Here is a 24358-nt window from a genome sequence, read left to right as displayed (position 1 = left end):
TTCTCGTGGTTCTCCTGGTTCAACTGGTTGTTCTCGTGGTTCTTCTGGTTCACCTGGTTCACCTGGTTAACCTGGTGGTTCTCCTGGTTCTCCTGTTTCACCTGGTGGTTCTCGTGGTTCTCCTGTTTCACCTGGTGTTTCTCCTGGTTCACCTGATGGTTCTCCTGTTTCACCTGGTGGTTTTCCTGGTTATCCTGGTGGTTCTCCTAGTTCACCTGATGGTTCTCCTGTTTCACCTGGTGGTTTTCCTGGTTATCCTGGTGGTTCTCCTAGTTCACCTGGTGGTTCTAGTGGTTAACCTGGTGGTTCTCCTGGTTCACCTGGTGGTTCTCCTGGTTCACCTGGTGGTTCTCCTGGTTCACCTGATGGTTCTCCTGTTTCACCTGGTGGTTCTCGTGGTTCTCCTTGTTCACCTGGTGGTTTTCCTGGTTATCCTGGTGGTTCTCCTGGTTCACCTGGTGGTTCTAGTGGTTAACCTGGTGGTTCTCCTGGTTCACCTGGTGGTTCTCCTGTTTCACCTGATGGTTCTCCTGTTTCACCTGGTGGTTCTAGTGGTTAACCTGGTGGTTCTCCTGGTTCACCTGGTGGTTCTCCTGTTTCACCTGGTGGTTCTCCTGGTTCTCCTGTTTCACCTTGTGGTTCTCGTGGTTCTCCTGTTTCACCTTGTGGTTCTCGTGGTTCTCCTGGTTCAACTGGTGGTTCTCGTGGTTCTCGTGGTTCTCCTGGTTCACCTGGTGGTTCTCGTGGTTCTCCTGGTTCACCTGGTGGTTCTCCTGGTTCTTCTGGTTCACCTGGTTTTGGTGGTTCTCTTAGTTCATCTGGCACCTTGTTTATCAAGATCATCTGGTTTACCTGAGCTGGTTCATCTGGTTCTTTCCTGGTTTATTTGGTTAATCTAGTCTCTGGTGGTTCTCCTGGTTCACTTGATTCTTCTGGTTCACCTGATTCACCTGGTGGTTCTCCTGCTTCATCTTGTTCACTTGGTGGTTCTCCTGGTTCATCTGGCTTTGTTTGTGGTTCTCCTTGTTCTCGTGGTTTACCTGGTGGTTCTTTTGGTTGACCCTGTTCTCTAGGTGGTTTTCCTGGTTCATCCGGTGGTTCTCCTGTTCAGCTGGTTCTCCTGGTTCATCTGGTTCACCTGGTTCACCTGAGCTGCTTCATCCGGTGGTTCTCCTGTTCAGCTGGTTCTCCTGGTTCATCTGGTTCACCTGAGCTGGTTCATCCGGTGGTTCTCCTGTTCAGCTGGTTCTCCTGGTTCATCTGGTTCACCTGAGCTGGTTCATCCGGTTGTTCTCCTGTTCAGCTGGTTCTCCTGGTTCATCTGGTTCACCTGCGCTGGTACATCCGGTGGTTCTCCTGTTCAGCTGGTTCTCCTGGTTCATCTGGTTCACCTGCGCTGGTTCATCCGGTGGTTCTCTTGTTCACCTGGTTCACCTGAGGGTGGAGAGCAGGGATTCTTTAGTAGAAAGCATCAACGAAAACGCACTCAAATGGCTCTGGATTTTTTTCTTTTTTACCCACTGTTCAAAAGTCGAAGATTTTTCAACCTCGTTCCCAGAAGATGAAGATTTTTTTACCTTATTGTTCGTTTATTTTCGCGGTACTTAATTTTCGCGAAAATCGCAAAATTAACAACCCTTGAAAATTATTTTTAACGTTGTTTATTGCATTTCAATCAGGAGCCATAATCGGGGATTATGGCTCCTGATTTCAATTTTTTAAATCTCTTTTTGGGCAAAATCGCGAAAATTTAGTCCCGCAAAATATGTCCGTTCCATTTTCTCGAAATTAAGTTCCCGCGAAAATAAGTAACAATTTGGTTGCAAGTTAAAAATTTAATATTTGTCGCCTGAAATTGTGGACATCGAAAAGCTCATTCATTCTTAGGTGCGTTCCATGGGAAATTGGTTTTCCAGAAACTACCATAATTACCGGCAATTAAATAAACTCGCGCGCGTGCTACACGACTTACACGAAAGCAAGTTTTTAAAATTACTATTTGCCCATTTCCTTCAGACAAGCAGTCGATAATTTCAAAAGCTTTTGACGCTGTTGCGACCTTTTCATGACCTGGATATGACTGCTTTTGACACGTAACTGCTAAAACAATCGGTGATAATTTCTTTGGTATTCGCGCACGTGTTTGTCTGTCGTACTTTGACGCAATTTCCCGGCGAGGCGAGAACAATTCACGTTTACAAGCGTTGCGTAGCAACTGTGTACCAATTCATATGCCGGTCTCGTATGTGGTTTCCCGCAGACAATTTCTAACAAAGTTTTGGACACAAGAGTCCACAACAATTGGATTTCTTCGAGGAACAAATAGCGGGCCGGAATACGAAATCGGAATTAGTAGGCCAACATAAGCACGCTTGGAATTTTGACCGCATTTTTGTACTCTGATCGATATTGGAGAAAACATCTTAAAGTGTGGAAGGATTTTGTATCGTCTGCACCCTTCGGAGCGACACAAAAAATATAACTATCCGAAATTTGTTACAATTAACAGCAATGGACTTCAACATTTGCTAGCGAAGAGCTACTTGGAGTGGCTTTTCGCTATGGGTTGCGGAGCTTCTAAAGTTTCACCTCAAACCGGCGAAGAAGCGAAACCTTTGAACGTCAATGGACACAAGGTCGAACACGACTCGAGATCAAATGGGCACGCAAATGGCAGCATAACTGCCGCAAAATCGAATGGCTCAGCTGTGATAAAAAGCAATTCAAACAGCGCTATTCTAAATGGAAACTTAAATGTAGAACCACAGGGAAACAACGATGTTGTTAATTCGATTTCAAATCAAGAAGTCTTGGACAAACAAGCTTTAAAAGAAACACAGAATTCTCCAACACATGGTAAGTGGATCTATTTTTATTCCTAAATTTAAACCCCAGTCATATTTTTGCTGGTAATCCTTTAGTTTTAATTTAACGGGCAACCTTAATAGACTGCGCTTAACTTGACGATCAAAAAATCCAAATAATTGATTTATTACAATTTGCGGTGTAATTTACCCTGCGGGTTTAAACTTTCCCATGGCGCGCGATTGATTTATTTATACTTTGTTTGCCCTGAAAATTTACCAGCGCTGAAATCGAATTTTAGGCATCTTTTATTAAACGTTCATTGTTTGGCCTTCACTGCAAACACACTTGTGTATTTAGCAAGTGCATTCTTTATGGTGAGATCTATTTACCTAGGAATGAAGGCCATTATTTTTGTTGTGTATATAGCAACTCTTTGTTATGTTGATCGGGCAATATTGCTCTTGTGGTAATTAAACTTTGTAATTTTAACCAAATCTCTGTAACACATGGGGTTTAATAAATCTGACGCTTTCCTAAAGTCTTATTTAGCAGGAAATGAATAAAAATTTCTTATTTCTTTTATAAATTTAAAAATACACGCATTTTTATGCTGCTTATTTAAAATGCACTGTTTGTTTTACCCCCGTAAATTTTTTGCATAAATATTATTCGCTTTAACAATGCACGCGAGGTCAATTTTTACTCTCGAAGTTTACATAAAAATAACCCTCGCAGTTTTCTAGTTGTGCAGTGTTTGATATTGCAAAAAAACAGTATCATAATATTTGTTTTAAAGTACTGTATGTATTTTCGGTATTTTTTGTTTACTTTTATAATTTCAACGTTTCTTTTTGTCGCCTTTTGCAAGTAACTGAAAATTAAAAGAATGCAAATACAAAGATTTCTAATAATATGTCAAGCTTACAACAAGGAACTCAAAAGTGTGACCACTTTTAGTTTATTTGCATTCTTTTGTGCAGATTTAATCCAATCAAAATCAACTGCAAGCTATCCTTGTGTCCTGATTGGATAATGACTACATGAAAGAATGTGAATTAATTAAAGGGGTCACACTTCTGGGTTTCTTACTGTAAATTGCTGGCACAGTCTCAACTTTGGAGACTTGATTTATGTAATAATAATAAAGTATTATTTTGTTTGTCTCACGACGTAGTCACGTGTGATGGAGATCGCAACGTTTCGACTGCATACTGCTAGTCTTCATCAGGCGATAAGGTCGACTGGTTGTGCGCAGCCGGTCGAAACGTTGCGATCTCCATCACATGTGACTACGTCGTGAGACAAACGAAATAATACTTTATTATTGTACTCTACCACGATGAATAACCACAACATTTTTTTATGACATTGATTTATGTATTTGCTTTAATCATGGAATGTTGAGAATTACATGCAAGTGAATAATGTTCACTTGTAATTGGCCACCAACGAATTGACAGAGGTCAGTCTACAATTTTCGGGACTATATTAAAGGTATTCTTACCCCTCCCATGCAATTTAATACATGCACTAGAGGTTTTTGATTTACACAACCCCTATTGGCCCACCTCTGAAAATTCCAGTTAAGCTCTATACTTTCCTTTATGAATTTTGGCTTTTGAATCCCTCCTCCCCCCTGCAGAATCTTCTATGACCTTTCCTGGGGAGGGGTGTGGTCCCAGGGTACCCAGGATTTTAAGTGACGGGGATGAGGCAAAAATTAAGACCGAGAAAATCCCTGGGGATTCCAACGAAACCAAAAAAAAAAAAAAACCAAAACTAAACCCCCAAAAAATCAACAGCAAAACATGTTTGTATGTACTTTGTTAGCAGAACTATGCAGCCAAGGCACTACCATGAATCTTTAGATTGTTATTTAACCCCCCAAAATATCCCTACTAAAATCTAAAAATTTATAAAAAAAAATACTTGCAAAATTTTTGTATCCAAAAAATCCCAGAATCAAAAATTTCAAACCCAAAAAGTTGTTCGATCATCCCCATCACTTGAAATCCCAAGTACCCCCCTGGACGTGTGTTACAAATATTTTCTTGAACTGCACAGTCTCCTATAGCCTTGTCAGTCAGGAAAGTCATTGCCTTAATTTTTGGCAAACCTTTGTGAAAAAAGTTAAAGAACTCATTAAGTTTCTGGCGTCTTTCTTTCAACAGAAGAAAACCAAACTGTTCAGCCTCAGTCACCAGTGGCCAAACCAGTGGCATTTGATATTGTACTTGGACAAAATGATTCTGACAAACCCTCAGCACTGATGCATAATAGACCACCACGCAGGCTAAAGGTACTTCCATTGTTGCAACAGTTCTGTTTATTTGTAAAAAATGAAGCAGCATTTCTTCTGAGCTGGGAGGGGGGGGGGTATTTCCTTGCAATACATTTTTAGGGGGAGAGGGGCACTAAAAAGGGGGGACACAAAATTTACAATCATAAATCATTCATGGCAATCAAGAACCTTTTCAAAACCTCTATGAATTTCCAGTAATCTTGTGCCCAGATCTGGAAACAATTTTAGTTAGATTTTGAGCCTCTCTCCTCCACAGAGGCCTCTTATTTTTTCATACGGGCTGGGACCCCGCACTTCCCCTATTTTTCGCCTTCCCCCACTGAAGGAGCCTCTGCGGAGGAGAGAGATTTTGAGCAGAGTGTACATTTTGTGAGCAACACAAAATCTTAATTATTAACTAAGATTTTCCAATAATTTTTGGAACCAATCATAAATGATCGTCGCAGTGAATTTCCAATTTAAGCAATTGGAATAAAGAAGCCTGAAAAAACATTCAGGGCTTCAACGGGATTCGCACCCGTGACCTCCGCGATACCGGTGCGATGCTCTACCAACTGAGCTATTGAAGCCACACATTGGGAGCGAGGTCAATTGGTGGTCTATTATGCATCAGTGATGAGGGTTCGAATCCCGTTGAAGCCCTGAATTTTTTTCAGGCTTCTTTATTCCAATTGCTTAAATTGGAAATTCACTGCGACGATCATTTATCACTCTCATATACACCGCAGTTCATATATGAATCATTTCATATACATTACATCATCATTCTTCTACATGCAAAATGTTAATTTGAATCAATGTCTTCTGTTTACACTAGAAAATTGAGAGTGCTCCAGTTTTAACAAGGGAAGCCTTAGAACAAAAACAAGCAGCAGCTGAACAAAACAGGCAAAAGGTAAAGAATTCCTCCAGTCAAAATACAATTTGGGCCTCTTTATATGAGAGTTTTTGTCCCGGGATGACTTTCATCCCGGGATGAATTCATCTCAGTGTCTGGTCATTTTCTTGTTGCTGTCTACATGATTTCATCCCAGGATGAACTCCTGGGACGATTTCATTCCTGTCCTGAGAACCAGGGTAAAATGTGATGAAAATAATGTAATGTAATGTAAGCACGGGCGAGATGACATCAACTCAGGCGGCACGGCACGACTTGCGTCCAGGCATCCCGGGATGAACACGCTCATGTAAAATGAAAATGTTTTCATCCTGGGATGAAATTCATCCCGGGACGAAACTCATCTCGGCTCTCATGTAAAGAGGCCCTTTGTCTTATAATTTCATTCTGCTACAGATTGCAATAATTTCATTAAAAATGTCACTTGGCTATTCATAAAGAAATTACCGGGTATCTTTAATTTGATGATTTGCCTTATTGAAGTTATGCATATTTTTGTGATTTTGTTACATTCTTTTCTCTTGGACATCAGGAGCTGGAGAAGAAAGTCAAAGTAATGTCAAAAAGGCGATCAGAGCTTCTTATTGCAAGAGAAATGGACAAAGCCCAGCAGCAAAAGGCAGAGGTATGTGCTGTTGATAAGAAATAATAATATTTCAGACTGGGCTATGGAGTTGCAGTGTCCTAATGGTTAGTGCACTGAAATCTGGACCAATACCCCATGTAATTGATCCTTGGCCAGGTCAATGTGTTGTGTTCTTGGACAAGACACTTATAGCAAAATAGTCTTTGCTGCATCTTTGTACCAAACTTGGATATAAGTGCTGGCCTGATAGGCCACTTGATTCAAACTCAGATGTTACACCCTTGGCCCAGGTAAAGTCTGTTTTCAAGCCTAGTGGCATATCAGACTAGAGCTTATCCCAGTTTCCATAGCATGAAGTGACTAGGAGTATTTCTGCTGCCAACTGAATGGGATGCTAGTCCATCACAGGGTTACCCTAAGCATTAAATCACTGGTAACCATTTATACACCTGGGTGGAGACATTAATGGTGAGAGTAAAGTGTCTTGCCCAAGAGCACAATGCAGTGACCCAGGCCAGGGCTCGACACCCGGACCGCTCGATCCGAAGTCCAGTACTAGAGCTCTAACCATTAGGCCACCATGCCTCAAGCTCCGTAGACTTGGACAAGTGCAGACTAATTACAGAATGTTAGACATTATTTAATAATTTCTGTATTTATTGGTGAATCTCTACAGATAGAGGAAAAGCTATCTGCATCAGAAAGGAAGAGAGAAAAGGCCCAGGCTGAAATCATTGCAAAACAAAAGCGAAGAGAAGAAAAGGCAAGGAGGGTGCGCAACAAAGCCAAGCAGATCAAGGATGGTGATGATGTTGTTGACTTCGATGTAGATCGTGACGAGACATACAATGCAGATGAGGAAGGTATGTACTGTAATTAGATGTGGAGTGTAGTGGTTAGCATCTGGCTTGGATTTAGCAGGTCACAGCTTATCCCAGATTCTTTAAAGGGACACTGTCACTGGAATTAATGTTTTTGGGTAAAAAAGTACTAAAATTGGCAAATAGGTTATCTCGTACGTGAAATGCACCTAGTACGTCAAGATGGAGAAATAAAGTAAATTGTTGTTGAAGGAAGAAGGGAGCCATAATAATTTTTAGGTGTTTTCAAGTCCACAAGCGCAAAACTTCAAAACCAGGCAGCCTAATTTGTTCAAGTGGAGATCTGGTACACCATCTTCCATAAGGAAATAGGTTTTACTTGCACAAAAATCAAACTCATTCCCAGGGCAATAACCAGATCTTTGCCATCTATAGACAAGGCAAGATCTTGCTAGGGGGTTCTGGGGGCATGCCCTACAGAAAATTTTGAAATCTAGAAGCTCTGAAACTCTTTCAGAGACAATGTTCTTGAGGCATTTCTTGAGAAAGTCAATCTTGATCAACTGGGAATCATTTTCCCAACAAAACAAATTTTGTTTTTAATTTGGGTAAAGATTAGACAAGGCAAGTGCCTCACCTTGCCTCTTGCTAGTTATGGCCCTGATTTTTATGTGGAAGGTTGTGCAGGGTGCTTTCCAAAAAGACACTTGTATCATTATTCAACATCATGTTAAGCATCCCAGGACTTGTTTTGAAACACAGGTAAAAGACAGACAACTCAGTTCTAATGGCTCATTTTTAAAAATCTTGTTGCAGATGAATCATGGGATGTCGACACCCCCAAGAGCCCCAGCATAGGAAGCAATCTTAATGATGACAATAATAATCAAAAGCTTGGTGACAGAGAACAAACAACACCTGATCAACAAAGAACCAATGAGCAAGAGAAACTTAATGAAGTTCACGATTTCTTTGATTCCTGACACCAACTATCCTGTGTAGAAATTTAATCATAAAATCCACAAACATACTGTACAGTTAAATTATTCTTTCAATCTGACATTTGTACAATAGCTGAGGACTTTTATAAAATGTAAAGAAATTTGTATGAGAAATAAGTAAGAGCATCGGAAAAATGATGTGTCATTAATAAATAAGAACAGTAATTTATTCATACGTTGGAATTTTGCAACCCATTGCAGAAAGTCTATGAAAATATTAACGTTGTATTATTTAAATATCAATGAACAATGTAAATCTCTATTTTTGTAACAATCAAATAGTCCACATCATATGTTGATATTTAAATCATTCTTTATTTTGAGTTCATAACTTTTGTTACAAAATCTCTCATTACAATAGTTATTTCATTCAGCAACTGATTAAGATTTTTTTAAGTTTCTAAACAGTTCGACTGTTAACCAAATGTCCTAGTTACCCGGTACATAATTTAGTACAAAAATTTAATATAAATTAGTAATATAAATATAATTGATATCCTCTATTTCTGGTTTCAAAAGTTGTTACATAAACTTGAAAATATTCATTTACCCTCCAGCATTTGTTTTTTAAAATTAATCCTTTTTACAGTACTGTAATGAAGTTTTATGTCAACAGAAGGAAAAAATATGTTTTGTTACAAAAATTGTTAGGCAATGTTATTTTTATACTCTGTTTTTGGTTCTATGAGTGATTTGATAAGTTTTTCAGTAGTCAGCAACAGTCATTATGAAAATAGGCATTTTTCCAAATGAGTGACTGACAGAACTAACTTTTAACAATACAATAGGAAAACATAGATGATGTCAAAATTGAACTATTTTAAAATATTTATTTGTGACATTTGTAAATAGATATTTTCATTGCTGAAACTGAGTGCTAATAGTTTGTAAAAACTCATCCATTCAGCAAGCTGATGACCTTGTTATACAAAGGGATAATATTAGTCTGTATGTGGGTAAATAGTAATAATAAACAACTTCCAGTTCGAAAGCATTTCATAGTAGTTTTGCTGCAATGCAGGGTTTGAAAAAATTTTATGTGCTGTCCAGTTGTATGAAGCCAGGTGATACACTGGAATGGGTAGTGTATGCATAGTTTACGTCATCTAATCCAGAAATTATGAAGAAAAAACACTGTATCGTATTTACTCGAATAAGCGCCGCCCCCGAATAAGCGCCGCCCTCGAATAAGCACCGCATTTGGGACAAAAAAGATAAGTGCTGCCCCCGAATAAGCGCCACAGTCCCGATTCGGCGCTTATTTGAGGAATTCCGTTTAACTAGTAACAGCACTACAAAGCAACTCTAAAACAAACTTGGGAATTTCGTTTTCATCAAAAGCGATGTTTTGCAGTTCAATGTTATTGTTTTACTGCTCGCCCATTAGTTCTTCTATCCAACATTCTTGCAATACGCAGCTCTGTAAATTTTGTGAAGGCCCTGAACTTTGCCAAGACAGCTAGCGCTACTTCTTTCTTTAGCAAGAGACGAAGACACAATCAAAAGACGCTATTTTCAATTACTGTAAAAGATTTGATTCTTTATGGCATCCAAATTTTAAATAAGCGCCGCCCTCAAATAAGCGCCGCCCTCGAATAAGCGCCGCACTTAAGACGCGAAAAATTTAATAAGCTCCACGGCGCTTATTCGAGTAAATACGGTATGCAAATGTGGTATTAAATCCCGAAGTCATACTGGTATAAAACTTGCACTGGTGTGAGTTTTTAAATGTCACCACCCACTTGTACTTTTGAATACCGTTAGGTGAAAAACAATGAAAATGAAGAGTAGAACGATTTTCATACTGTTCGAAAAAGAAGATTCTCTCACTGATGCAACAAAGGAAACCAGTCAGGAGCAGTGATTGCAGTCTCATTTTCCTGTGACCATTTTAACTGTAATTGGCTGAAATAAACAAAAAAAATTGAATGTATTACTAACAGAACATGGACTTGTCATCTTGAAAGGAAGGGTAAAATTAATTAAGTTTTATTTACACAACAAACATAGGATGAATGTGAATTATTCTTACTTTGCTGCAATAAGGACACTCCCCAAACACCATGTTGAAACTCTGTCGACTTGATGGCAAAGCTCGCAACCACTGCAATCAAAGATAAAAAACATGCACATCAATATTACATTATGCTACTATTGGTCAAACACATGGGTTAATTGAAGCCCTTGAATAAAGTTTATATTTTTCACGTTTCATGCTACATGCTTATGATGTAACTACTCATGATACTGTAATACAGTAAAAACCCGCATATAAGAACAAGTGGATTAAGAACACCCAGGCCTGATTTTAGGAAATAAAGTACCATTTATATAAGAACACATTCAGCCTGAAAAATGAAAGTTGTTCTTATATGGAAAAATATCAAAGATCAACACTACTTTTCATTGCACACATAATAGTTCCACCCCAATTACAGTACAGTATTGCCTTGATTTATCAATTTTATTAAAATTAAAATACAATTGTGTGTATATATATTGATTTCATCTATTGGTAGCCTAGTATGTTCTTTATTTTAAGAAACTTTTCTTAAGAACACTTACAGGCTGATTTTGCAGATTATAACCCTTTATATAAGAACCAAATCAGGTTTTTACTGTACCATATCAACATTGATTTTTCTAACCTCATACAGACATAGGCTGTGGAAAGGCTGTCCACATCTTGAATCGTCACAAGCTTTATCTGGTATCAGGTCATTAAGGCGATAAGCATAACAAATACCACATTCCATGCTGAAATCCTGCAATAAAACAGAAGTACAACATTACTTAAAGTGTACAAGGCACAAAACTTTTTTAACTCAAACCTTCAAGGGGAATAAAAAGGTTTGAGTTATCAACTCAACTCAGGTTAAACTCATTGTTTTGTTATCTATTTATGCACAGTACCTCTTTCTTTGTTGTGGAAGGAGAAGGAAATTTCTGTCCCAATAAATTCTCCAGGTTTGTCAAAATGGAAAACAGTGGATTCCTAAATAAAATTGCAATCTCTGGTAAAAAGCTCGTCCATTTTACAAAATTCAATTATTCAATACCTTACAGCCATCACAAAAACCTATATTTTTTTTACTTTCTGAATATAATGTATTATTATAATAACATTAATTCTACCCACAACAAAACATTTGAGAACACATTTTCCATACATGTCAAATATAAACCACAACTATATATATATACACTGTAAGTAACTATTTTTCAGTTCTGGGGAAAAGGAAGTGATGATGATGATGATGACGATGATGATGACACACTGTAATTTATGCGATCTAAGGCAATGGTCAAAAAAGTGCATAATAAAAACTGTCTGTAAGTAACTATTTTTCAGTTCTGGGGAAAAGGAAGTGATGATGATGATGATGACGATGATGATGACACACTGTAATTTATGCAATCGAAGGCAATGGTCAAAAAAGTGCATAAAATAAAAACTGTCTGTAAGTAACTATTTTTCAGTTCTGGGGAAAAGGAAGTGATGATGATGATGACGACGATGATGACACACTGTAATTTATGCAATCGAAGGCAATGGTCAAAAAAGTGCATAAAATAAAAACTGTAACACAGTGGATAACAACTTCATCAGTTGTTGATTTTATTTCTACATGTTCAGTGTACAGTAGCTAAGTTCTTACCAAGACTGAATGTTTGCATTCAAGTGCTCACGTAAAGGAACAATCACTGCAAAATATAATCATTTAATGTAATGTCAGTTGATGAAAACTATCATCATTGTCATCATGGTTTAAAAATAATTGGGGAAGATGTTTATCAGTCAGTGAGTCTCACTGGAAAAATTGAACAAAACAGAACAAAAAGGAGGCAGTTATTGGCTTTCTGTACATCAGTCAGAGACTCTTATCACTGAGTTACAGGTGACTCATGGGAGCTAGGCTGATTACGTGATTACGGTTCAAGTGTGACAAATGACTGGTGCTCAAGACAAAGATGGTAAATGTTTAGCTTGGACACATTGCTAGTAGTAAAGTTCAGTTTTCAGTAAGTTGAGAATGCAAGACTACAAAGAAATGCCTTGTCTACAATATTTTAACTACCAGTGATATTGTTTAACTTGACTATAAAAGAAAACTCCAACTTATTTTTTAATGTCAGATGTAAAAAGCTTAGATATCATAATTTTAATTAATATAAATACGGCTGTGACTAAAAGTGGGACGGAGACTGGGACGCATGTTTGGGACGTGAGGGCGGGGACATGGGGAGGGGGACTCGGTAATGTGGGGAAGGGGATGTGGAGATGCACAAATGAACCGGTGTCTGACATTTGCAGAATGCAGAATGCAGACTAAGAGAATATATTGTGCTACCTTTACCATTATTGAAAGCTAACCGTAAACAGGCTAACCGGAGTGTATAGTAGGCTAACCGGAGTGCGTAGTAGGCTAACCGGAGTGAACTTTTCACTCGGGTTAGCCTACTACACACTCTGGTTAGCCTACTGTTCACTCCGGTTAGCCTAGATAGCACTTTGGTTAGCCTGTTTACGGTTAGCTTTCAATCATGGTAAAGGTAACACAATATATTCTCTTAGTCTGCATTCTGCATTCTGCAAATGTCAGACACCGCAAACGAACAGACTAAGTTTTCTGCATTGAATGTGTAAAATACAATTTCCGGTCTAACATTTAATAGCTTCATTGGAAACATAAAAATAGGATCTCACATCCCACGTCCCCAAGTCCCAACCCACGCGTCCCACGTCCCAGTCCCCTTCCCACTTGAAGTCACAGCCTATAAATACCATTATCAGCTCCCATGAATCTGCATTCTGGTAAAAGTCTGGGATTTGCTGGGTTTAGTTCTATGTGTATGGAGGCATTGTTACCAAGAGCAATTCTTCTGTTAGTGCAGGACCTTGAGGGATAGTCAGGCTCAAGTACCCAAGTGTTACTGTCTATTTCATCTAACATGTCCCAGAAATCTTCGTACTGAGATAGAACCTAATTTGAAAAAGCCAGGCAAAAACAAGTTGAGTTCTAAAAATCCCAAAAAAGAACCCTTAAACTCTAAAGAGTGACTTCTTTGTGACTTAACAATCAAATTGTGAATGCATCTATGAGACCCTGCCAGGGGGGGGGGGGGGGAGGTCCAAGAGTTGCTTGCCAGAATTTCAAAAAGTCTGGTGTCGCTGTTTCATCGCTTATTCTAGGCCTTTTTGTCACTTGTCAGAATTTGGCAAGAAAGATTCTTGTTTGTCCCAATTTATTTTATGTGCTGTCAGTACTTTTTGGGCCATGTCGCCTGTCAGAATTTACCCTGGCAGGGCCTCATCTACATCAACTCTCCTGGATTATCTGGGATTCAGTCCAAGGACTGCTAAGTGTTATGGTTTTTAATACCGGTAATTGATTCTTCTTCTTCTTCATCATCATCTTCTCTTGGATGTACACCAAATTGGTGCAAAATTAGTAATCTCTTAAATGCCAATTTTCTTGCATCTCTGGAAACACTGTCAGCAACTCTCAAGCACTCTCAGTGAGGAGTATTTGAAATAGTCCATTAAAAACTGACCTGTTGAAACTGATGATACAACTGTTGAAGAGGTAGACCCTACAAAAAAAAGAGAAAAGTTGAGTCTTTAATTTGTAAGTTAGGTCGGACTTATGCGCTTTTGAATATTTTTATAGAAAAAGCGCAATATAAGTATTAAATATTATTATTATTATTATTATTATTATTATTATCAGGACTAGAAAAAGTAGTCTGGTCGTCCAGGACAAGTAGATTTTCTACTGGGCAAGAAGCTTTTTACGCTCACTTGATTTAATTACAGGTTGTGTTGTTAAGCTCTTAACCTCTCCCTAAACAATATTATAAACTCTCAATTCAATCAGGCAAGCAAAAAGGCATGGGTAATCCACACAAAAGTTCCACACTTGCTGATAAACATGGTTACCTGTGATGACCATGTGAAGGTAAAACGTTTTCCTGGTAGGTCTGTGGTACAAGTGGGTGCTACATGAGGATGCTAGGAAAAAGATAGAAACTTTATTGAACTATTGTAGCTTGATTGGTCCTAAACCCTCTGTGTTGTGGAAATATTGGTTCTTTGAGTTGAGCAGCTACACATGTAATTATGTACATGTAATGGAAATTGAAGTTCACAAGCTTGTCACTCTTCATTCTTTTGAAGGTCTAAAATCATTATCTGTTATCACTGGAGAGCAATGACATCAATTATGAAACAATAAATGGAAAATACCTGTAGCACCCAAGAGAAGCAAGTTTTCTCTTAACTTATTTTCTAGTGTGTGCATTAATGGCGATTTGATAAGGCTTTTGGCTTATGAATTCTTTTTTAAATCTCATTATAATTAAGGTTGAAACTTTGCTTATGGACACCTCTTGTAAAGTTACAGGAAGTTCCACTGTGTTGTTAATTAATACCTGAGCTGAAAGATGGACAGTTATAACATGTTCTCTATCTTTATTGTCTCTGAAAAAAATGAGAGAGTATGTAACTATTATTACTATAAATTGAATTAAATTTTTCTGATTTTTCAAAGACTACCTGTAATTTACTTGCTTGATACCCAAGGCATCATAATCACTTGCAGATTTTCTGGATGATACTTGCAAAAGTGGTGTCCAGATTTGTTTTTTTTTTCTTTTCTATAAGCTAGTGATAACGGAAGATTTTGAAACACATTTCAGAATAAAAATCAACGCTATTAAAACATGACGTTTCGGCGACGACATGTCACCATTATCAAATGCAAATTTTACATGGTACAGAACGATATTTATAGAAAAGAAAGTGTGAAACTAAATTACAATAAATGAAGCGTGGAAAACAGAAAAATGTGCATAACTAAGTAAACAGTTTCGCTGGTATGGAGTCCTTTTGAGTGTTCAGGGATGGTTTCTTTTTCCTAATTAGCAGCATCTCGTAAATTAGGCACTCAAACTTTCCGCGGCATTTCTTTAGGATGGCAAATTGGCTGTGAAGGTCGATCGGCTTTTGATTGTGTTGTTCTTGAAGGTGTTTACCAATTACGGAGTATCTGTGCTCCTCAATGCGCAGGTGAAGGTGGCGGCTCGTGTAGCCAATATAATTCGCATCGCACGAATTACATTTAAATTCATATACTACACTTTGTTGGTTTACTAGAGAGGGCTTTGTTTCCGTGAACTTCAAATCTTCAGAGATTTTCTTGCTTGTGAAGACTGGTGTTATTTCACGATCTATTTTCTTTCCTAGGTCACACAGTTCTTTACGTACGTAGTCAGCCGATTTTTGATCTTTGAATGGCAAGGTGATGCGTACAGGGTTGTCCGCTGGCGCAATACAACTTTCGTTCTGGTCTTGAGAGGAATGAAATCTGTTAAGGACAGAGTCAATTAATTTCCCGGGATATTTCAGTTTCAGGAATGTGGTCTTTAGTTCCCTACATATCTTAATCGATATAAACGATCACTTTTAAGAACTATGTTTGATCGCGCCAAACGCCTGTCTTCCTCGCCGGATCTCTTCGCACAAGAATGTAGGGAACTAAAGACCACATTCCTGAAACTGAAATATCCCGGGAAATTAATTGACTCTGTCCTTAACAGATCTCATTCCTCTCAAGACCAGAACGAAAGTTGTATTGCGCCAGCGGACAACCCTGTACGCATCACCTTGCCATTCAAAGATCAAAAATCGGCTGACTACGTACGTAAAGAACTGTGTGACCTAGGAAAGAAAATAGATCGTGAAATAACACCAGTCTTCACAAGCAAGAAAATCTCTGAAGATTTGAAGTTCACGGAAACGAAGCCCTCTCTAGTAAACCAACAAAGTGTAGTATACGAATATAAATGTAATTCGTGCGATGCGAATTATATTGGCTACACGAGTCGCCACCTTCACCTGCGCATCGAGGAGCACAGATACTCCGTAATTGGTAAACACCTTCAAGAACAACACAATCAAAAGCCGATCGACCTTCACAGCCAATTTGCCATCCTAAAGAAATGCCGCGGAAAGTTTGAGTGCCTAATTTACGAGATGCTGCTAATTAGGAAAAAGAAACCATCCCTGAACACTCAAAAGGACTCCATACCAGCGAAACTGTTTACTTAGTTATGCACATTTTTCTGTTTTCCACGCTTCATTTATTGTAATTTAGTTTCACACTTTCTTTTCTATAAATATCGTTCTGTACCATGTAAAATTTGCATTTGATAATGGTGACATGTCGTCGCCGAAACGTCATGTTTTAATAGCGTTGATTTTTATTCTGAAATATAAGCTAGTGACTGCATAATAAACTTATTACTGGGGTTTAAAGTAGTTTTCTTTAATTTACCTGGCAGCAAGTTTTAAAACTTGAAATGAAGGATCCACATATGCCAGCCTAACAAGAAAAGAAATGTTCCTTTTAGAACTACAGTTTTATAAACATTTAATACATAAAAGACAAGTGCGGTTATGTATGCAACCAATTTAAGCAGTTGCGGAAACAAAATTCAGGCTTAAATGGGATTAGAACTTCTTCCTATACCAGTGTTTTTCCACATACCAGCTTGTTTTTTTTAGTATTAAATGACTGGATACAGCATAACATACTTATCCCATCCAATAGTTTCCAGCTCTGTCACCAAATGTGTGTAGTAGTTTGGTTGTGAAACAACTTTTTCTGATTTTTGGCATCCCAGGAGCTTCTCCTGTAATAAAAGATTTCAGAATGACAAAAGTATTGTACTTAAAATAAGTAAAATATATAACACATATTAATAGAATGTACCCAATCACATTACCATGGGAATGAGATCACCTGAACCTTACAGAATGCCCATATTCCTTAGTAAAATTTACTATTTAACATAATTTACCGTATTCTGTTGGTTTGTGAATAATATCATTTATTGGGAAGCATCGGCGGATGGTGATGCTTGTCTAAATCACAAACTAGGTATTGGGGCCAAGGCAGTCTTGCCCAGTCTGCCAACTATTGTATAGGTCATTCCTATTTCGCAATTACCTTGTTAGCTGTAATATTACTTTAGACAAGTAGTACTAGTGATTTTCCAGCATGCAAGTAGAAGTACAATCATAGCAATACTTCAGTGTCGCATGTCTTAGATAGGCTAGTTGCTAATGCTCTTGCAGCAAGTACATACGTTAAGCAAGCAGCCAGTGTATTTCGCAGTTATTTCGTCCATGGAGCCTTCCAAATCTAACACAAGTACAGACCTCTCGCTTGATGACAAAACGCCCGAAAAACGGCGACCCAGATGTTCGGGATGCAAACTCCCACACGAGATTCACAAACTTTCGCCGCCGGGGCCTCACTGCACTGGGCCGATCTCCACTCTGTTAGGCTCGCCAAGGAAAGACCTCATGGCCAGCAAAAAGCCACCAGTGACAGACGGTGCAGCCGCTAACAAGGAATTGGAGGAAGATCCCGAGGAAAAACAACTGTTGGCCCGGCTAGATGAGTTACAGGTCGAAGAAGCCGCCCTACAAAAACAGCGCCGAACACAACGCCTGAAAGCCATTATTGCCGAGACAGAAAAGCGGGTATCATCCCTCAAATCAGCAACGATTTCACAAGTACCGTCTCCGGTGCCGAGTAGTGGCATGTCCGCCATGTTGAACTCCGCATACACAGCGTCCCAGGCCACTGCCAAAACACCTCTGGATAATTTGCTCGTGGGCTCAAGTAATGGCGTCGAACGAAACAAGCAAAACATTTCAGGTTTTACCCTGGGACCAGGTGCATCGCCTGACGGACCACTTATGCCGCCACAAGCTGTCCAAGAGTCTTTGATGTTTTTGAAGCCTTCGCAAGTCAACAAGGGTGAGCGTGTTTTGCGCATTATTGACTTTATTGATAAGCTCGTTCCGAACACTGATGAACACACTATATCTGAAGTGGGCTCAACAAAGCTTCTTGTGTCGTTCGGCACTAAAAAGCCCAAGTTAGACTCTATATCGTTGGCCCAGTGGGTGATAGGCAACACCCGTATTTTCCACACCTTATTACAGTTAGGTAAACTTCCATCACAGGAAGATGTTCAGCACTATTTAGCCTACACAGTAAAAGTAATGGAATTAAGCACTAGGTTCACATGGGCTTCTGTACTTAAGTACGACGATGAATTTCGTCATCTACAGGCCACCTATCAGTATCCGTGGAATTATGACTCTCCCCATCTCCACACCGTACTCCTGGAGCCGGTCTTGGCTCATAGCCAAACCAAGCCCCTGTCTAAGCCTAATGGTAGTATTGGCTCTGGGAGCTCTATCTTTGCTAATTTCACTCAGGAGGGTAAAGTGATATGTAGGAATTTCAATCGGGCTAAGGGTTGCACCTTACGTGATTGTAGTTTTGCTCATGCATGCAACCGTAAGGTAAATGGGAAGGCATGTGCCCAGCCCCATCCTTTTTACAACCACCAGGGTAGTCCTAAGGGTGGCACTCCTACCCCTACCCCTCCCACAGGGTCGCATTGACTACCCATCCCTTCACCCCTTAACACAAATCTTTGGCTGGCAGAATTACTTAATGATGAGGATCGCTCATTCCTCACAGATGGCATTGTTAATGGGTTCCAGTTAGTCCCTTCTGGCACCCATTTTGCAAAGGCACAGAATAATAATTACAAATCAGCTACTGGCACCTGTGTCAAAGCAGCAGTCGAGCAGACTATCTTAAGCGAAATCCGCGAGGGTAATTATGTTGTTACAGAATCCAAACCTGCTATTGTAAGTGCGCTGGGAGCTATTCCCAAGCCAAATTCTTCAGAAATTCGCCTTATTCATGATTGTTCCCGCCCGCATGGCCAAGCCCTCAACGATTATATCAGCACTCACTCCTTCAAGTTTCAAACCTTAGATGACGCTATAGCACAACTCCAACCTAATTACTTCATGGCTAAAATAGACCTACGTCATGCCTACCGTTCTGTTCCCATTCACCCAAGTAACTATGCAGCCACTGGACTACAATGGCATTTTGATGGTGATGACGATGTCACATATTTCTACGACACCCGCCTTCCCTTTGGAGCTAAACGTTCGCCAGAGATTTTCCATCGGTTGACCCAATCGGTGCGTAGAATGATGGCTAGGCGAGGTTTCAATTCCGTTGTGGTTTACCTCGATGATTTCCTGGTGATCGCCCCCACTCGCGAAGCCTGTCAGCTGGCCTTCTCCACCCTGTTACAGCTGCTTCAAGACCTTGGGTTCTCCATCAGCTGGCACAAAGTTATCCGCCCTACACAAAAACTAGTGTTCCTAGGTGTAGAATTAGATACAAATAATTGTTCATTGTCCCTTCCGTCGAGCAAGCTTACCGAACTCCAGACTGTAATATCTAACTTCCTGAACAAGCGACGGGCAAACAAGAAGCAACTCCAGCAACTCGCGGGTAAACTGAACTGGGCATGTCGAGTGGTTTATGGGGGACGTACTTTCCTTCGACGCATCTTGGACATGATGAACACCCTACAGTCCACCACGGCTAAGGTTAGGCTATCCTCTGATTTTTTTGAGGACATCAAGTGGTGGCACTCCTTTTTACAAGTGTTTAATGGCCAGCGCCCCTTCCTCAGTACAAAGCCGATCACGGACGTGGATACAGATGCTTGTAATCTAGCCGCTGGCGCTTACTACAGAGGTGATTGGCTATATCACCATTTCTTATTAGACTCCCCCGAATGTGCAACCCTTCATATTAATTATAAGGAAGTACTGGCTCAAGTCTTCGCTGCTTTTCGCTGGGGTCCATTGTGGGAAAATCATCATGTTATCATTCACTGTGACAATGTTGCAGCTGTACATATTATCAATAAAGGCACCACTAACCATCCTCTTGTTATGTCTTTTCTTCGTAAATTGTTCTGGCTATCTGCCATTCACAACTTTCGTTTCACAGCCAGCTATATTAAGGGCCAGCTAAATACCACTGCAGATGCTGTTTCGCGCCTTCACCAACCGGACAAAGCCATCGCCTTTTCCCGCCTCCTGCTGCAGTATCAACCTATTCAGCAAGTCTATTCAACACCTTTGGTCAATCACATGTCCCTGAACAGTGGTATTTTCCTTCTTTCCAGATTCACAAGAACCAGAGCTTGCCAAGGAACTTGAAGACGAAATCTTCCAGTACCGCTTCCATACTTTTGCAGACAACACAAAGGCAACCTACCGCACTCACCGTGCCAGCTATCTCCGGTTTTGTGCACGCATGGGATACCCACCTTTTCCTGCACAGCCTGCCCACCTCTGCCAATATGCAGCTTTCCTAGCTAGATCCCTAAAGCCATCCTCTATTCCAAATTATTTAAACATTATCGGCCTTATTCACAAGGAGTTCAACTTACCCAATCCCCTAATAGACAACTGGTCCTTACAATCCCTCCTTACAGGTATTAAACGGGTTAAAGGGGAACCACCTGCCCAAAAGTTACCTATCACCCCAGATATTTTGCTGCGTATTCACTCTCAGCTAGACATGCGCTCTAGTTTTGATGCTTCGTTCTGGGCCATTTGTTGGGTTTCTTTCTTTGGCATGTTACGCAAGAGCCACCTGCTAGCCAGTTCCCCCGGGGCTTTCAATACATCCCAGCACCTTTTACGCTCAGATTTCCAGTCCTTCCCCTGGGGCTACTTAATGTCCATTCGCTGGAGTAAGACTATCCAATTTCGCGAAAGGGTTGTCCAACTTCCTCTTCCCCTTATTCCAGACTCCCCCCTTTGTCCCGCTAGGGCTATAACCCGGGCTATGTACTTTACCCATCAGGCTAACCCCAGCTCACAGGCCTTTTTGTTTCTCAGCTCGCCTGACCTACAACAAAAAATTTTTACGTACGCTATGTTTTTAAAAAAACTTAGGGCGGTTCTTTTATCCCTAGGTCTGCCAGCCAAAGATTATGCCTGCCACTCTTTCCGTAGGGGTGGGGCCTCCTTTGCTTTTCAAGCAGGTATTCCTGTAGATCTTATTAAGATTCTGGGTGACTGGCATTCAGATGCCGTTCTCCTATACCTTACGGTTCCACTTACTATCAGACTTCAGTCAGTTAATATCCTTGCTAAGGCTATTATCTCAAACACATCAATATGACTCCACATTCCACACGTTGGGTTTGGAGTGTAATTTAGTATTTTATTTTCTATGTTGTTATTGAAAGTTACATTTTAACAGTTGTCAATAAAGGCTGCCTTAGACCCAAACCTATGTGTGTTTTGGTTGTGTGGTTTAGGGGAAGCATCGGCGGATGGTGATGCTTGTCTAAATCACAAACTAGGTATTGGGGCCAAGGCAGTCTTGCCCAGTCTGCCAACTATTGTATAGGTCATTCCTATTTCGCAATTACCTTGTTAGCTGTAATATTACTTTAGACAAGTAGTACTAGTGATTTTCCAGCATGCAAGTAGAAGTACAATCATAGCAATACTTCAGTGTCGCATGTCTTAGATAGGCTAGTTGCTAATGCTCTTGCAGCAAGTACATACGTTAAGCAAGCAGCCAGTGTATTTCGCAGTTATTTTCCCTCCCTGCCCACCCAGTTTTTGTTTTTATTCTTAGTAAAATTTACTATTTAACATAATTTACCGTATTCTGTTGGTTTGTGAATAATATCATTTATTTGCTTCTGGAGTTTTAAAGAAACCAACTTGCAAACAATTATTGCCAATTATACATACCAGAATACTTTTGAGCTCCAGTAAGAAGGACGGTAGATTCACGCTTTGTGTTAGCCTCTGTAGAGAACAAAAACTGTAAACTTGTAACAATGTTATGTTACAAACATAAAGTTTTGATGACGCCCCAATGCTAAGTACCTAACCCACTCTGTCTCATACTAACACTCTGAAAGTTCCTCGCTCCCAGAGAAAGATCCTGGGAACGAAGTTGACAAACACTGTACAAGATAAGATAAGAAACTTTATAGTTTTAACCTCCAAAATGGTACCAAGTGAGAGGAACAGTGGCCTAATGGTTAGTACACTGTACTCTGGATCAAGTGGTTCGGATTTGAACCCTGGCCAGGGTCACTTCATTGTGTTCTTGGGCAAGAAACTTTACTCTCAAAGAGCATCTCTCCACCCAGTAGTATTAAATGAATACCAGCAAAATTACTGCAAGGGGTGTCCCTGTGCACCCACTGTGCACGTAACTATGAAATGGCTCACTTCCTTAATCTGTATTCATACCTGTCAACTCTCCAGATTTTCCCGGGAGTCTCCAAGTTTTTCATAAAATCTCCTGGTCTGATTTTCGTAAACTATTCATTCATTGTCTTCAATGATATCCTTATGCACCTATCAATGGTTTGCCCCAGGATGGGGGGGGGGCAACCCACGGGAATTTGACATCGTGAAGCTCTCCCAGGGTAGGGATTTTGACATCTAAAATGGTCTGCTGGGTTAGAAATTTAAGAGGACATATGTGAAATTTGACATTCGCTAGGTGGCCAGGGGTAGATTTGACTCTGGATTTCAAAAAATTTCAAATTCCCCTGGGGTTGCCCCCCCCCCCCTATCCTGGGGCAAACCATTGATAGGTGCAAAAAAAAACTCGTGAGGTCGACTTGTGGCAAGTCTAGGGGTTGGCAGGTATGTGTATTACCTGTTTAATGACGCCTTCATAGCCCCTTAGTAAGTGCCGCAGTTTCCATCCACATTCAATCCTGTATAAAAATAGACAAAGTCAAAATTGTAGACCTTCTTAGTCTTCTTAGATATACCATAAAAATGTTATCAGTCAACCAGTGACACAAGGTAATAATTGGATTTTTTTCACAATGCAGCAAATTCCCTGACCTTGGATCTCAGGAAGGGGGACTCTCATATGATGGGTCAGGGACGGCTTGATGGAAATTTGAATAAACCCCTTAAGGAGATCAATCTGGACATGGCTCAAGCTTTTTTGAGTGCTCATTTTTTTTTTACGTGCAACCCTAAACAAGACCTCGACGGCCAACGAAATACAGCAATCAAAACTTCAAATTCAGTAAAGTGAGCTTTAATGCATCTACCTGGCATCTTTCATTGAGTTGTTCTCAGGAATTTGGATGGATATTCGGAAACTCCTCTTCTGCAAAATAGTTTTTAAAAATGTGTATCCAGATAAGCTTACTGTAAACGAAAGCAATTGTTAAGTATAAGCACTTAGCAGCCATTCTTTCTTATTCATCGAACTTACGCACACTGTAATGTAGCCATCGTAAAACCTTTTCGTCCTGTCTTGAAGTATCAGCTGGGGACATACATCCAAAACATCAAGCTTCTTCGCTCCCGCCATCACCGCTTGGCCCGCCATTTTTCACTCTTACTTTACATGAAGTACCAACTCAAATCAATGAGATACCGCTGATTATTTCCCATGGGTGGTAGTTGGGGTGGTAGCGGGGCGATGAGAGGGCAATGGGGGTTCGAGGGCTCAAATTCAATGGAAGAACACCCCAAGTAAGAGCAAAATCTAAATTTGCACCCCTAAGCGAGATGAATAGAAGAGCATCCCAATTCCTTTTATATGGGAATACCTTCAACTCCCCCCTCCCTCAACCTATAGGTCCTCTTTGAGTAAGGCACTGAGAACAAGTGAACCATAGGGGACGGATCATTCTTGTCCACAGTGCCACTTGTCCCTTTTAGCTGGGTGAGCCTCCCAATTCTCCTGGGTTTTACAGAGTTTCCACTTATGTGTGGTTCCAAAAAAGAAAATTAAAAAATTCCTGGGGGTGGGGAGGGGGGTCTCAAAGGCCAAAAACTTGAAGAAAATGTATCAAGCTTAACTGGAATTTCCAGAGGGGAGGGGGTGTGGGTCTTAGGAAAAATTCCTTCTGCTGGAGGAGGTATGGATAATTTATGGAACTACACAATACCAAGAAATGAACATCAAAATGAAGCAAAATATGAAACAATAAAAAACAATTTTTTATTATAATTTTATGTCCAAGATCCCT

General features: G+C 40.0%; 3 protein-coding genes across 5 annotated transcripts; 2 read left to right on the top strand and 1 right to left on the bottom strand.

Moving 5' to 3' along the window:
* Positions 1 to 1792: 1792 nt before the first annotated feature.
* LOC144635943 (uncharacterized) lies at positions 1793 to 8566 on the top strand. Its single transcript, XM_078495069.1, has 6 exons — positions 1793 to 2856; positions 4980 to 5107; positions 5928 to 6005; positions 6541 to 6633; positions 7271 to 7457; positions 8232 to 8566. Exons 1-6 carry the CDS (start codon positions 2562 to 2564, stop codon positions 8396 to 8398), a joined length of 948 nt encoding a protein of 315 aa, XP_078351195.1. The 5' UTR covers positions 1793 to 2561; the 3' UTR covers positions 8399 to 8566.
* A 1522-nt stretch (positions 8567 to 10088) lies between these two features.
* LOC144634396 (E3 ubiquitin-protein ligase FANCL-like) lies at positions 10089 to 23787 on the bottom strand. Of its 3 annotated transcripts, none has more exons than XM_078493347.1 (15): positions 23600 to 23774; positions 23429 to 23487; positions 23020 to 23080; positions 22095 to 22151; positions 17013 to 17110; positions 16753 to 16800; positions 14849 to 14897; positions 14358 to 14429; positions 13973 to 14011; positions 13203 to 13401; positions 12076 to 12121; positions 11330 to 11411; positions 11065 to 11181; positions 10449 to 10520; positions 10089 to 10321 (listed from the first exon to the last, which is right to left on the bottom strand). In XM_078493347.1, the coding sequence occupies exons 1-15, from the start codon at positions 23657 to 23659 to the stop codon at positions 10289 to 10291; spliced, it is 1092 nt and encodes a 363-aa protein (XP_078349473.1). In that variant the 5' UTR covers positions 23660 to 23774; the 3' UTR covers positions 10089 to 10288. The 3 variants fall into 3 exon arrangements, with proteins under 3 accessions (XP_078349473.1, XP_078349475.1, XP_078349472.1); XM_078493346.1 differs by having other exon boundaries at positions 10091 to 10321; positions 23596 to 23785; XM_078493349.1 differs by lacking the exon at positions 14358 to 14429 and having other exon boundaries at positions 10090 to 10321; positions 23596 to 23787.
* On the top strand, positions 17313 to 21946 carry LOC144634395 (uncharacterized). The gene is made up of 2 exons (XM_078493345.1): positions 17313 to 18246; positions 20504 to 21946. The coding sequence occupies exons 1-2, from the start codon at positions 17544 to 17546 to the stop codon at positions 21508 to 21510; spliced, it is 1710 nt and encodes a 569-aa protein (XP_078349471.1). The 5' UTR covers positions 17313 to 17543; the 3' UTR covers positions 21511 to 21946.
* Positions 23788 to 24358: the final 571 nt, after the last annotated feature.

The sequence above is a fragment of the Oculina patagonica genome, chromosome 13 (assembly GCF_052425735.1).
Source record: "Oculina patagonica isolate OP01 chromosome 13, crgOcupat, whole genome shotgun sequence".
Taxonomy (NCBI): Eukaryota; Metazoa; Cnidaria; class Anthozoa; order Scleractinia; family Oculinidae; genus Oculina; species Oculina patagonica.
This window is presented reverse-complemented; position numbering and strand designations above follow the sequence as displayed.